Genomic DNA, 13202 nt, shown 5'->3' with positions numbered 1-13202 from the left:
ACATCCGCAGGACAAAATGAAAGACAAAAAAAAAATGCTTCCCTGACAGATAAAGCTGCTATCTTGGCAATATATGGTTACTGATAACCTGCCTCGCCTGATATTACTTTTTGTTTTCAATTATGGAGCTCAAGTGGTTGTTTGAACCTCTGCTTCTCGTTTCAGTAGATTTTCTTCTGGGCTCGATCAGCTTCTGTTGTCAGGTAATTCAGCTATATCCATTCATAATCGCTGGCATAACTGCGGACAATATTCAACATCCGTGTTGTTTTCTTTGTAGATCGCCTTTTTCTCAACGTATTTAATTGCGACAAATTACGATTTAGCCGGGACTGGAATATGGGCTGGGATCATTTTTATAGCTACAGCTGCTGTTACATGGAAAATGGATGGGAAAATAAATAAATTGTAAGTGAACCGTTTGAATTGTAGGTGTATGCGAAGCATTTAAGCAATAACGTTTTGTTAATGAAAAATTTTTCGTGCACCTTTTTCTTATATCTGATAGCGTTCTTGGAATTGGCCCTTGTCTATCCTTCGCATGCGGAGTTATTTTGTTCAGTCTAAACGTTGCGTCACTAAGTCAGCTTACGAAGATGTGTCCACTTGCAGCTCCAATTGGAAACGCTAAGTATCACTGTAAGTTTTAATAGTATAGATTGCTTAAGGCATTACAGTTAGAAACATTAGGGAGTAATAAGTCATGCTGATTATCATGATCTTCGTCTTTAGGCTCAGCTGAAATAGGACTGGACGTTGTACTAATGTTATGCGGTTTATTTGCCATACCCGTTAATGCTATCCTGATTCTTTTTTTATTGAATCTGGTCAAATCAAATTAAACACATTTGAAACACTGTTTTGTTTTGCTTAAGACTGATTTTCGATGGCTGTTCGCCCTTATTTTACTTTAATACTCAACCGTTTTCTCTCAAAATGGTATTTAAGTGAACGCCACCATTTTAATTATAGCCATACAAAAAAGGCAATGGACAGTTGTCATTCGAGTTTATTCTACTGCCTGTCGACAGATATGCATTATCATTGAGCTGCTTCTTAGGATTGTGCGTGGCAGTTATGGCAAATACATTGCATCGCTAGTTTACTTTTTTTGCTCTACAAACGATAAGCAGCTTAACAGGTTTTACTCTTTGTTCCTTCCTTCATACTTCACCCTCTGATCGAAGCAACAGACTGTTGAAAACCGGTTACCGAGTAATATTGCTTAAGGTTAGAATACTCTTTGCTTCATTTCAAAATGATAGCACGTTGAACATGCAGGCAATACATGCAGGCAAGCATATGATACAAAACAATAAACAGACTGAAAATGAAAAATTATTACTTCAACACAAGATGTATCATTCATACGTAACGTAGGGTACCGGAAAATTTCAAACATAGGCTACTGATAACAAAGTGAACTAACTTTACATGCATTACGAGATAAGGCTTACCCAACGTGAGTAATAAAAGAAATGCGGGGCAGCGACTTATCTGAACACAAACTCACTCCGAAGATAACAAATGAAAAATTTTCCTATGCCGATGACAGCAAAAAACACCACGCAAACAGACGAGCTTTTCAGCAGAACTGGCTAGACATTATTAACGGTGAAATACGTTCATTAAAAACAGTCTTCGAGGAAGTTTAAGGTTTTTCTGGGTTTTTCGCAAAGATCGAAGTGTAACAATAATCCAGTAACATGTCTATGACAATTCCAGCCGTTTTTCTCAACGTGCAAATTCACTCAATTACCAATCTCGCACTAGGTGCTCTCTGCTTCATCTTCCAGGTCTATTTCATAAATTTTTTTTTTGTATAACGTCAACTTCCGGTTACGATTGGATTAAAATTTTTGTCGCCCAGATTGCTGCCTTGGCTGTAAGCCCGCATGATGTCTACGAACAAATTGGTATTGGCTTTTGGGGTGGACTTATTCTCATGTTTACTGCAATAACTGCTTACAAAGCAGCAACTGGAGAAGCGCCATTGTACGTCTAATAGTTTTTTTGCTGCTGGTTAGTTCAAGAAAAAAATCTAAACACAGTTTTGTGAATGTTTAAGTCTTTTAGGTTGCAGTTTTGTGCTATCAATTTTCGCATTCTTAACCAGCTTCTCTATCATGTGCATTTTTGCTGCATCAATTGATCAAATGAAACGGTACAGTGAAAACCCATGCACAGGTTACTGTGCAAAGGTAGACGAACCCATATCTCCATGCTCTCACTATAGTAAGTGCTCTGTTTTTAACTTGAAGCTTCCTCTGATTTATGTGCATTAAGCAAACTATTGACGCTTTGATTTGGGCTGACAGGCAGTGCCCACTTGGCATTTGATTCGATTCTACTTACGTGCGGACTGATTGGTATCCCGGTGAACGCTTTGTTAGTTTTAGCAGTTATTTCAATGTACAATCCTCTTCCGGCCTCTGCCCCTGCTACGTAAAACAACAATTAGAAATGTGTATGTTTGTTTATTTTGTTTTTTACGGTCGAAAGTTTCCCAGAAAGAAGTGTTCGTCACGTTTCTTAGAACCGCTTTCTTCCCGAAATATACAAATTGTTATGAAATTATATAATGCTAACTTTTTATTACCGCGAAAAAAAGCTAGTTGGGATAAAATTCTATTTCAAATTAAAAAAATCCCTGTATAGGATGACAATGGCAGAAATATCAGTATAAATAGGTCACCCGGACTACGGTATATCTCGTGACATAGTCGCCGACTGACGGCTGCAGTAGCACTCTCTGTCCATCTGCTAAAACGGTCGCATCGTTTTGTTGTTGTGTAACTTGTCAACGACATTGCACTTGCCACCAAACGTTGGGTTTCGTTTAAGTACTATTCTGGCCAGTATAGTGCGACGATTGATGTGCATCGGTTTCCACTCGTTTGTCCGTGTCTCCGGTGGAGTTCCACACAATCCAGTTGCTCATTTCGACTTTGCTATATGAATCTTAAAAAGAAACCAGGATTAGATTTGTCGGGCAGCTTTATTTCCCTTTTGTGGAGATGGCGTGGATCTTTATACAAGCTATGTTACAAGGAACTAATATGTTTTCTCGTTCCGTTCGGCATAGTTAGCATCATTTATCGTCAGGTATGCAATTCAACATATTAGATGCTTATGTTACATACCCAAAATGTTACGGTTAATTCATTCTAGGCTCTCAACGACGAACAGAAAAGGTTATTCTTTTTCTTCAGAAATACATGTAGGCATTGTAACCTTGGACTAAAATTTGTATTTACACTGGCCACCCCATGTGTAGTCTATTTGAACAGGTGGTTCGCTACTGTGACAGATACCTGAATATGATTCCCCTTTCATTTATTCTGGGTTTTTACGTCACTATCATAGGTATTTCATCAAATCATTAGCAGTAAAGAGCTCTAAATAATATTTTATTTACCAAATGGCGTTGCTGTGTTTTTCCTCTTTTAATTCAAATTGCCAACATGTAACAGCAACAAGATGGTGGCAGCAATGTATGGCTTTACCATGGCCTGACAGGTGTTACTTTTAATATGAGTATACCAATTGATCAACCATGTTGATTTCATGCTTCGGGTTTAGATTAATGTTAACAATCGCAATGTACATTCCCGGATGTGACAACGAATCGAAGCTTCTACGGAAAACACTCATGCAGAACTGCAACCTCATGGCTGTCCTTGTTTTCAGATCAATTTCAGAGTCAGTGCGTTCGCGCCTTAAATCTCTCGAGGATGTTGTCAATGCAGGTGCTGTTAGAAAATTCATTTTAAAAAATTGGCAAAATCAATCCGTTCAACGATTGGTAATTTGTTAAAACACTGCAGGTTTTATGACCTATGCCGAAATGGAAACCTATAAGGCAGTGCAATCTGATGTTAACTTGTATTGGCTACCCGGACTTTGGTTCTCTCATCGACTTCGAGAGGCGCAAGCTCGTGGACGCATTATCGACTCGTATGGAGCCCAGCTCATCATGAAGGTGTTACAATATTGGAGTTAGTTCGAAATGGTGATTTTACCTCATAGTTTTAATAGGAATTGTTGGAATTTCGTTCCAAATGCGGCATTTTATGGAGTTACGACTGGGTTTCTATTCCATTGGTTTATACTCAGGTATTCATGAATACGCCAACAGCTTTGAAGCGAAGCAGTTTTATTCTCCTTTTGTTTCTCGTCGTCTCAAACAGGTGGTTACGTTATCCACTTATTCCTTCGTCATAGCTTGCATCTTCGGCCGCCAATGCATCGATAATGGAAGCAAGGAAATTTCCATTGATGTCTATTTTCCATTGTGGACCGTATTGCAAATCCTCTTCTATATGGGGCTACTCAAGGTACGTCCTGAATTATTCAACGGCAAAAACGTTATAGAAAACAATAAATGTTCTGTAATTAACGATCGTCACTAGGTCGCAGAGCACATGATCAATCCATATGGCGACGACGACGAAGACTTTGACTTAAGTTACCTTCTCAACAGACATGCCAAGGTTATAAATCTCGGGACGAATATTTTGACTAGTGAAACATGCCCTCCAATGGAAGATGCATGTCTCCAAATAGCAGCTGGAGCTGGTATTCACACACCTAAAACTGCCGAAAGGACATCACTGAAAAACAGATTTACTCAAAGATTGACAGAGCTCTAGTAAGTTTGAAATGTTACTTCTGTTGTTAAAAAGCAAAGATATAGGTAACCGAATGATCCTTCTCTTGATGAGATAGTTCACCAGCTAAGGAGGAAAATCCTCAAAACAGAAAGCCAGACGAAAACCTCTCAACTATTAGCATGAACGTGGATTTGCACACAGTTCCTCCCGTACGAATGTCTCCGGTCGATGTGAAGCAATCGTCAGGCGATTCCGCATGGTCACACGACGGGGTCTTCATGGAACGCATTTAGCACGAGAAAGGACTTTCTTTCATCTGTAGTATGAAAACAAACATAGTCGAATGCCTAGCAGAAGTTGCCTGGATCCACAGTTCTTGGTGGATCCAGAAGTGTAGACTAAGAACTATCTACCTAATTAATTGACCAATTTCATAATAAAAGACAAATACCATTAAAAAACCACTTTTCCTCTATGCGTCATGGAGTACTATACATACGAGTACAGGGCTCAGCCATTCTAATTAAGTCAATCGTTCTTTAAATACGCCGAATATTTGACACAATGTTAGCGCGCCAGTACGCTACAGCGCTAGCGCGATGCAGCAAAAATATTCAATGTATTTCCAGAATGATTTTCTAAATGAAAAATAACAATTTTGTCGGTATCAGCATTCAATTCTTAGTATATCCTGTGAAATTCAACCAATTCCGATGACTGCCGGTTTTAGCAGAAAAAAATTTTAAGCCCGACTAAAAAATAAGCCCGACTTTTCTTATTTTTGCATTATAGGCCTATAGCCTTCCTACTTTTTCATTTTTGGCAAAAATCTAGAAATCCTTTTAAATACACGATTTTGATATAGAATTAAATGAGGATCACGAAAGTCAACATTTTTTTATGTGTGACTTATAGTTTTCGAGTTATTCTAAGTTTAAAGTGGTTTCCTTAAAATCATTTGATTCCATTTTATTCATAAAACGCTTAATTGCCGGGAAAACTAATATTTATTTGGAATCAATAAAGTAAATTAGGTTTTACCGAATTTCAAGTGGAACTATAGGTTCATATTTTTAAAATAAAAAATTGGGCTTAAAAAGTTCTTAAACCGTTGGCCTTAAAAATGTTTTTTTATATTATGGGAAGTTATGAATTGTGATAACAGGTGGCGCGGAACGCAAAAAAAAAATAAAAAAAAATAGGTAATTTAAACATGACTGTATTGCCATTTGTCAAATTTATTCGGAAGAGACTTCCTGCTACACGTTGCTGTCGTTGCGAGTCAAGGTGCGACAGAGAATTGTGGGGCGAAGTCTTGTTAACTCTTTGAATTTAGAGTAAAACTTTATTTTAGAATCTAGAACACTTTCCGACCAGTGCGTTGGGGCTTGCGAGTTACTGGAGATGAAGCCAATTTTATGGTGTTAATGTCATTTCGCTTTAACACCCCACCGCCGCTGGGTTGACGATCCGGATCATGCGGAACTCCCGGACTCTTCCGTAGAGACTCTTGATAGTCTTTAGGTTCTTAAGGAAGAGAAGTAAACCAAATATTTATTTTCTACTTGAATGTTTCCATACATGTAAATGACTTTGCCAACGGGTTTTGCAAATACTGGTTTCAATCAAACAGTGTGTGCAATAACCTGTCCGAATTGTGTGTAACGCACGATCAGCTTACGTACGGAAGTTACATTGGTAATCAAATCCAGATGTATTTTTGCAGTACAAGAGCTTTATGAATTTTAATTTCCAAACATGTCTGTTAAGTTTTACCTTGAGCAGTGTTTTTGTTGAGTACAAAATTGACTCGCCGCTTTCCACCGTTCGTCGATGAATTTGTTTTTTTGTTCTACAGGAAGGAATGGGTTAAGAAAATAAATGAATGGCGGCAAACACATTAGAAAGAGTTACCTCAGACGTGGTTTGTGTAGACTGCAATTGGTGAGAGCCTTTAAATTTCTTATTGGGAATTACAATCTCTATTTCGCCTTTTGTTGGACTTTCAGTCCATCCAGAATTTTTTTGCCTTTTTCCAGCTTTCAGCTTCTGTTTTAACTGTTGCATGGAAGCTGGAGGAAGAACTGCTTCTTCTTCCCAATTATTTTCGACTTCGAAAGTCATTTTTGGTCGTTTCGACTTTGGAGCCTCCTAAGAACATTCAAAACTTCTTTACTTAGGAGCTACATTAGTTTGTCTGGGTACAGTGCAAAAGGAAAAGTCTTGCTGTTTCGTTGCTGACATATGAAAATATTTCACGCGCAAATGGGTAGCAAAAGATAAACATATCCACAAAAGAACGAAGACGGAGGCAAACTTAGAAGCAGTGGGTATAGCGATATCTGTTTTTATGGAATACCTTTGCAATTTGTTTGGGGGCCACCACTACCTTCTTTTCGTCTGCTTCGTCATCAGAGATTTCATCTTCTTCGTCATCAGAGATTTCATCTTCTTCGTCATCAGAGATTTCATCTTCTTCGTCGTCAGAGATTTCATCTTCTTCGTCTGAAGGATTATCTTCATCAGAAGTATCTAGCTCTGGGTCAGAATCTTCATTTTCTACATCGTCATCAACGAGATCAGCAACATCCCTGCCTTCTTCATCTACTACTGCCTCGTCGGCTTCTCCTTCGAAAACATCTTCGATTGGTTCACTGAAGATGTCCGTTTTTATTCCTTGAAGTTTTTTGTATGCTTTCGACGATTTTCTCATTTCCATTCTGTCCGCATTCCTCTGTTCAGTCATGGAAAGCTCATCCCTAATAAACTGCTTAGCGGCTGATTTCATACATCTTGGTGTCAGGCCGGGTCCCACAGTTGCGAAATTAACAGCCAAAGGATATATTCCGCTGGCCAAATCACGAAATCTGTAACAGAAATAAAGGGTCTAAGCAATTTGCTGTAAGAGCAAAAAAACACTTTTACGAACTTCTTAACAATATCGTAAATGGATTTCCGATTCTTAGCACGTACGGACTTCTCCGATGCCATTTGGAAAAGCATGTCAGCTATTTGATTGTAGTCTGGTTGGATCTGAGGTATAATAGCATCAACACCACCAGCTCTTGGATCCTTAGCTCCCCAATCAAAATTTGATTCCTCCATCTCCATGTCATCTTCGTTTTCACTTTCACCATCGTCAGCATCTTCATCTTCGTCTATCTCAGAATGCGGATTTATTTCCTCTTCCTTTTCTTCATTTTGAACAATTACTGCATGATTTTTTTTAAATTTCTTTGCTTTTCGTCTATTAGCTTTAGCATCACTCATGGAAATGATGGCTTGCTTTTCAAGACCAAGTTCTTCATACTCCAACGCTTGGTCACTTTGCTTGATCAAGTAAGTGAAAACGTGCTGGTGGACATCCTTTTTCAGTCTGTAGTCATTACTGGTGGCAAGGCATTTGGCAAATGGTTCAAACATCTTTAAAATGGTTGAAGAACTTAACTCTTCTCCCCCAGCCTAGACAGATATGGAAATAAAAACAAGCCATTTTTGCATACACTACTCCTGATTATCCGTACCTTGGCTAACTCTTCAGGAAATAAGTTTGTTACATGAAGCTGAAGACCAATGGGGACATTTAATACAGCTGTGCTTTCATTTGCATTAATGATGACTTCCGATAGCATTTTTGAATAGCTATTTACTTCTTCCTTCTTCCAACCCCCTTGAGCCAGATATTCTAGGCTATGCCGAATAATCCTTCTCACAAACTGGATTAAAAAACGATAGAGTAACATCAGCAATTAGATAACAGGTACAAAAAATCCCAAACCATTAAAAATTTATCCATTCTCCAGGTGTCGATGCCAGACCAATCCCGAGCCATTGTTTTGAGGGCAGCAGTAATGAACCTTGGAGCTGTCATGCGATCAACAATGGAATGGACGAGCCCTGAAATGGTTTCAGCCAAATCTTCCTGAATCAAGGGTTTGTCAGACATCCACATACAGTAGAACAGTCCTTTCCACAATTTCATAAGTTCGTCTTCGCTAAAAGCTAAACGCAGGTTTTCAGTTTTTATAGTATAAAAATAATTTTACTGTATGACTGTCAAAATACCGTCTGGGACTGTTGATCGCGCTGCGATCCATCTTCTTAATTTTTTAAGCGACCGATCACGAATTTTTTTTTCATTTGATGCTAACTTTCTTGCAAAATAAACTTCTGGCGTCATCCTTTTGGCAGCATTTTCAATTTTCAGTTTAGGGTCGTTTTGGCTTTTACCACGTGTTTTCGTCGAGACAGCCATGACTGCAAAGGGATGATGCTACTATCTAGCAGACGAAGTATGGCAGGCTTCAGCAACCTAATATTGTCCTTTTGGCCAAGGTCTACTGTAAAGTTAGACAGCGCCACCAAGCGTACGAACTGCCTAGAGAGATCCGAGCAGCTTATAGAACAGGTTTTACCTAATCATTCCGCATAATAATACTTCGGGAATCAGAAAGGTGGTTACGTGAATCACTTCGGAGTTAAAATATTTCTTTTCAGTTTCTTATTCCATCGCTTTACGAATTTTGTTCACGTATAACGAAATAGGTATGAAAAAAAGGAGAAATGAGTTTCTAAAACTAATTATACAACATTTCGAGCTCACGTAAAAATAACAGTTGAAATTCTTGCATGACATTTACAGGTAGAAATGTTCGTTGATTCAGAAAGCTGTTATATTATACTATGGAGTCTTGGATTGTACATCACAATAGTATATCAAATGATACAATGTATGTATTGTTTCTTGAACACATCCTATTCCCTTTTCATATTGACGGCCTTCATTACCAGTATGGCCGAGACTCCGCTAAACAGGGTAAGGTGTTCGCCAATGACTGGCCAAACAGAACACTTCATCGCTCACACGTATCGGTATGAGCGAAGAAACACAGACTGGAAAGAATAAAAACATTTTGGGTTGTTTATCAATGAATACGATTTAAACTGGCTACCAATGCACCAGAAACGATAAAAAAACAAACACGCAACAGCCGGAAAAAAATTAAACGGAATAAATGGATTCATTCACCCATCTCCTAGTCCCTCCCAAATAATAAAAGAAGAAACCTGTTGAGTGCATGTAACGCTGCTTGCCTTTGACGATTAATTATTTATAGCGAGTGCCCTACAAATCTTTGATCAATAGTGCACCAATTAATTAGATGTATGGAAGTTCTAGCTAAGCTTTTTATTCCTCGTTTTAAATCTCATCAGTGATATTTGTAAGGATCCATTTGTCTCTTCACTGCGGGGGTTTCTAGTTGGCACGAACGTGGGTTAATGGGAGACTATGAGTTTACTTTTCTTTTTTATCTGACCCATCTCGAATCCCTGAGAATCTTTGGTGGCCAAGAGACTAGAAGAAGGAAAAAAAATGACACACAAGTTTATGTTCCCAAGTGAATGGAGTTGAAAAAAAAAGGCTTGCAGCCAAACAACCTGTTTGCGCCCACACCCTTGACTCACGCCTCCCCTAACTCTATCCATTATGTATTTATAGACATACAGGTAATTATGTAGAGAGTAAAGAGCACCGAAATAAGTACAGTGGGTACGTGGTCGGACTTGTGTGATGGCAGGGCAACCACTCCACATACGCTGGTTTATGCACTAAACATAATACGAAAAAAACAAAAAACAGAGGATATGGTGGAAGGTGCTACAATAGAGAAAATAAGGAGACTTAAAAACTGAGAGCAATGGCGCGCGCACTCCACTTAAGAGAAGGGCACACTGTAAAATAAAATAAATAAGACCGGAGAAAGAAAAAGGGAAAGCAACAACGAACAGTACAGGCGCCATGTATAGATAAAAAGCAAACAAATTACACGCACTCTACACAGATTGTCTTTTTTCATTTTTTTGTTTTGTTTTTTTTGGGGGGGGGAGGAATAGGAAATGGGGGGGAATGAATCCATACTATTCAGTTTTTATTTAATGCGTTTTTCCCCCTTTTGCGTCTTTTTTTAAAAATCCGTTTTTGCCCCGACGTCTCAAATTCACGACATCGCAAAAGAGAATGGCGACGTGCAACCGGAGAATGTAATTTTCCTTTTATTCTTCATATTCCTTTTTGCTGAAAAAATAGTGCGCTTCAGCGAAATAACAGGGAGCAAAATTCCATTTTTTTTTTACTATTCTATTCCGCCAAACCGTCTCGCCTGCAAATATTGTTGATATTGCGCAATCCGGATGACGCCACCGTGACGGCCACGATAACCGTTGCGATACGAGCTGTAAAGGAACCGATCTTCTAGCCAGGCACCTATCAAACTCTTATGGAACGAGTGATGACTGATGACTTTTGTATGCTGCAATAAAAGGATAGCGAATAGAAAACAGAGTAGCCGTCAGCGGAGAAAGGCGATGAACGTATCGAACGAGAAGGATTATAGAAAGAGAATAAAAATCACATTTGCAGAGGTAAAACATAGCGACGGATAGAACGCCATGTCAGCGGACCGCTGGTGGGCATCAGCAGACGAAGAATGAGAGAACATAGAAGGACAGCAACAAAAGCAACAAGATTGTGTTGATTTGTTTTGTTGTTTTTTTTCAGTTTGGCTTTTTCTTGTTTAGTTTTCTTCGTTGAATCTTGTGGCTTTTTGGGCTTTTGGCTGGTTATACATGTCGCGCCGCGACGACGACAACCAAAAAGGTGGAAACGGCGCCACCACTCTCTAGAAAAAAAAAAGATATTTTCTTTTTTCTTTTCTACTCTCTCGTCTATTTTTTATGTGAGTGTGTGTGGGTTGGTCGTTTCCGCGAGACACACATGGTATGGATACTGTGGCACCAGACCGGCTACAATATGCTCTATACTGGTGTCAGCTCTTGTTTTCTGCTTGTCTTCTTTCCATATTTTCACTTATTCATTTTTGTTGTTGTTGTTTAAATGGAAACTAGCTATTCAAAATACAAACGTCATTACGACATTGGGTCGTTTCTGTTGTATAATAATTTTGTCGCTCTCCGTTTCCCTTTTTCTAAAAGAGCTATGACTTATTAGGTTTTATGTCGCCTCAATAAGGCGCTGTTTTAGGTGAAAAGAGTGAACGCGTCGAGATACTCCATGTCAGGAGCGAAGAGCAGGAGCCGAGACAAGACGTTTCTAAAGAAGAGAGAGAAAAGACGGCTCCATTGTTATCACTGTGTCTATAGACAAGACAAGTTGTTACAACTAGCAGCGACATGGCGCCAATGTAAGCAGCCTGCCGTCGACTCATGACACGCACAATTCCCTTTTTCAAATGCTCCGGCTCTATGTTGCCTTCGTTTTATTTGTTTGTTTAATGTTTCTTATTTCCTTGTGCTCCGTCGTTGACGACGAGGTTACCCTACTTAATAGAGTGTCGGTCATACTGCTAATGGGCGTTAATCCAGAAATTGGAAAAATGAATACTGAATGTGTTCAAGAAACAATAGAATCAACTATATCGTTTGGTATATTATTGTGATTTACAATACAAGATTCCATTATATAATATGACACAGCCATCCGTTGGAAAACAGATAACGACTGAAAAGCAATTAAATCCGGTATAGCGTCATTAACAAAAACAAGTGAAAAAAAAACACAGCGGTCACTGAAACGCGGACGGTGTGGGGGATGTGGGTAAAAAAAAATTGTGTTATATGTGAATGCTTCATTTGAATAATGGGGAATGTACAAGGCGTATATAATGTGTGATGAATTCAAAGTACAAAATGGGTATGTGCATTGCAACAGTTTATGACGAAGACGACGTCGATTCTGGCTGCATGCATCGGCACTGGTTGATGACAAGGACGCGCCTCCGCCGGATGTTGGGCACCAGCGAGGGACACTTGAGAGTTACCGTCACCCAACTGGTCTTCTTCGGCTGGCAGACGGCGCAAGACCGGAAGGCTTTAGCCGTTCCGGCGATTCCGGCTCCGCTAATGGCTCCACCGGCCGCACTTTCCTGTCCTTCCTGTGTTTCTTCATCGGGACTGTCTTCTTCTTTCAGCTGATTCTTCGGGATGAAAAACGAATTGCACTGGCCGTAACAGAAGCGGTTGAGAATGGTAACGCTCAAACACTGATCCTGTCCGATGCGCTGGATGAGCGGCTGCGACTGGCACCAGTCCTTTCGCAAGTACCGGCGTTTGGTGACGATTAGCGCATCTTTCGGACTCGTTTGTAATATATTCCGTAACGTCTTGGTTGCGTTTAACTTCTCTTCATCCGACGCCAAGATTGCCGACGTCCCGTGATCCGTCCGGCGGCTGCCATCACGATGATGCTGATGCCGGCGATGTCTGAATCCCGCAACTGGATCAAACCCGCAAACGACAAGTAGCGACACAACGAGAATAACGATCCGAACCATTGATACAGCTGTTCTTATTATTATTATTTTTCCTTTAAAGCTTGATAAACAAGTGTCGGTGGTTGGCAGAGTGTTAAATGTACGAGGGTTTAAATCTTGACAGATGATGATGATGACAGAATGAAATGTGTTTCAGTAGAGGAGCCGAGTAAGGGACACCAGAATGACTGGGTTGGCGGTTTCGGCTCTGGCAACTGAACTTGCCACTCTGATGATCCACCAGCGTATATATACACAC

The 13202-nt window shown here is 39.6% G+C and overlaps 5 protein-coding genes across 7 annotated transcripts; 3 read left to right on the top strand and 2 right to left on the bottom strand.

The window, feature by feature from the left end:
• The first annotated feature begins 73 nt into the window (after nucleotides 1-73).
• LOC130685735 (uncharacterized) lies at nucleotides 74-859 on the top strand. Its single transcript, XM_057509062.2, has 4 exons — nucleotides 74-203; nucleotides 281-408; nucleotides 509-639; nucleotides 733-859. The coding sequence occupies exons 1-4, from the start codon at nucleotides 123-125 to the stop codon at nucleotides 840-842; spliced, it is 450 nt and encodes a 149-aa protein (XP_057365045.1). The 5' UTR covers nucleotides 74-122; the 3' UTR covers nucleotides 843-859.
• A 724-nt stretch (nucleotides 860-1583) lies between these two features.
• Nucleotides 1584-2523, top strand: LOC130685692 (uncharacterized). Of its 2 annotated transcripts, none has more exons than XM_059496241.1 (4): nucleotides 1584-1796; nucleotides 1871-1995; nucleotides 2069-2239; nucleotides 2323-2523. In XM_059496241.1, the coding sequence occupies exons 1-4, from the start codon at nucleotides 1707-1709 to the stop codon at nucleotides 2447-2449; spliced, it is 513 nt and encodes a 170-aa protein (XP_059352224.1). In that variant the 5' UTR covers nucleotides 1584-1706; the 3' UTR covers nucleotides 2450-2523. The 2 variants fall into 2 exon arrangements, with proteins under 2 accessions (XP_059352224.1, XP_057365004.1); XM_057509021.2 differs by having other exon boundaries at nucleotides 1587-1796; nucleotides 2069-2235; nucleotides 2319-2515.
• Nucleotides 2524-2687: 164 nt separating this feature from the next.
• LOC130685512 (bestrophin-2-like) lies at nucleotides 2688-5048 on the top strand. Of its 2 annotated transcripts, none has more exons than XM_057508818.2 (10): nucleotides 2688-3105; nucleotides 3172-3194; nucleotides 3278-3366; nucleotides 3474-3519; nucleotides 3583-3749; nucleotides 3828-3982; nucleotides 4039-4116; nucleotides 4191-4337; nucleotides 4413-4651; nucleotides 4729-5048. In XM_057508818.2, the coding sequence occupies exons 1-10, from the start codon at nucleotides 2956-2958 to the stop codon at nucleotides 4904-4906; spliced, it is 1272 nt and encodes a 423-aa protein (XP_057364801.1). In that variant the 5' UTR covers nucleotides 2688-2955; the 3' UTR covers nucleotides 4907-5048. The 2 variants fall into 2 exon arrangements, with proteins under 2 accessions (XP_057364801.1, XP_059352019.1); XM_059496036.1 differs by having other exon boundaries at nucleotides 4725-4771.
• Nucleotides 5049-5816: 768 nt separating this feature from the next.
• LOC130685376 (ribosomal RNA processing protein 1 homolog) lies at nucleotides 5817-8923 on the bottom strand. The gene is made up of 8 exons (XM_057508680.2): nucleotides 8679-8923; nucleotides 8392-8615; nucleotides 8138-8329; nucleotides 7543-8075; nucleotides 6973-7480; nucleotides 6528-6764; nucleotides 6390-6465; nucleotides 5817-6140 (listed from the first exon to the last, which is right to left on the bottom strand). Exons 1-8 carry the CDS (start codon nucleotides 8866-8868, stop codon nucleotides 5971-5973), a joined length of 2130 nt encoding a protein of 709 aa, XP_057364663.1. The 5' UTR covers nucleotides 8869-8923; the 3' UTR covers nucleotides 5817-5970.
• A 3207-nt stretch (nucleotides 8924-12130) lies between these two features.
• LOC130686842 (gremlin-2-like) lies at nucleotides 12131-12964 on the bottom strand. The gene has a single exon (XM_057510013.2). The coding sequence runs from the start codon at nucleotides 12962-12964 to the stop codon at nucleotides 12344-12346; it is 621 nt and encodes a 206-aa protein (XP_057365996.1). The 3' UTR covers nucleotides 12131-12343.
• Nucleotides 12965-13202: the final 238 nt, after the last annotated feature.

Source organism: Daphnia carinata, chromosome 7, assembly GCF_022539665.2.
Source record: "Daphnia carinata strain CSIRO-1 chromosome 7, CSIRO_AGI_Dcar_HiC_V3, whole genome shotgun sequence".
Taxonomy (NCBI): domain Eukaryota; kingdom Metazoa; phylum Arthropoda; class Branchiopoda; order Diplostraca; family Daphniidae; genus Daphnia; species Daphnia carinata.
This window is presented reverse-complemented; position numbering and strand designations above follow the sequence as displayed.

Coding starts and splice junctions, on each gene's coding strand:
- LOC130685735 (XM_057509062.2), top strand. CDS start 123: ATGGAGCTCAAGTGGTTGTTTGAACCTCTGCTTCTCGTTTCAGTAGAT. Junction 204..280: donor CGATCAGCTTCTGTTGTCAG/GTAATTCAGCTA, acceptor TTTTCTTTGTAG/ATCGCCTTTTTCTCAACGTA. Junction 640..732: donor TGGAAACGCTAAGTATCACT/GTAAGTTTTAAT, acceptor CTTCGTCTTTAG/GCTCAGCTGAAATAGGACTG.
- LOC130685692 (XM_059496241.1), top strand. CDS start 1,707: ATGTCTATGACAATTCCAGCCGTTTTTCTCAACGTGCAAATTCACTCA. Junction 1,797..1,870: donor CTCTCTGCTTCATCTTCCAG/GTCTATTTCATA, acceptor TTTGTCGCCCAG/ATTGCTGCCTTGGCTGTAAG. Junction 1,996..2,068: donor GCAACTGGAGAAGCGCCATT/GTACGTCTAATA, acceptor TGAATGTTTAAG/TCTTTTAGGTTGCAGTTTTG.
- LOC130685512 (XM_057508818.2), top strand. CDS start 2,956: ATGAATCTTAAAAAGAAACCAGGATTAGATTTGTCGGGCAGCTTTATT. Junction 3,195..3,277: donor CTCAACGACGAACAGAAAAG/GTTATTCTTTTT, acceptor CCCCATGTGTAG/TCTATTTGAACAGGTGGTTC. Junction 3,520..3,582: donor GCTTTACCATGGCCTGACAG/GTGTTACTTTTA, acceptor CTTCGGGTTTAG/ATTAATGTTAACAATCGCAA.
- LOC130685376 (XM_057508680.2), bottom strand. CDS start 8,868: ATGGCTGTCTCGACGAAAACACGTGGTAAAAGCCAAAACGACCCTAAA. Junction 8,076..8,137: donor TTCCTGAAGAGTTAGCCAAG/GTACGGATAATC, acceptor ATATCTGTCTAG/GCTGGGGGAGAAGAGTTAAG. Junction 6,466..6,527: donor CTACACAAACCACGTCTGAG/GTAACTCTTTCT, acceptor TCCTTCCTGTAG/AACAAAAAAACAAATTCATC.
- LOC130686842 (XM_057510013.2), bottom strand. CDS start 12,964: ATGGTTCGGATCGTTATTCTCGTTGTGTCGCTACTTGTCGTTTGCGGG.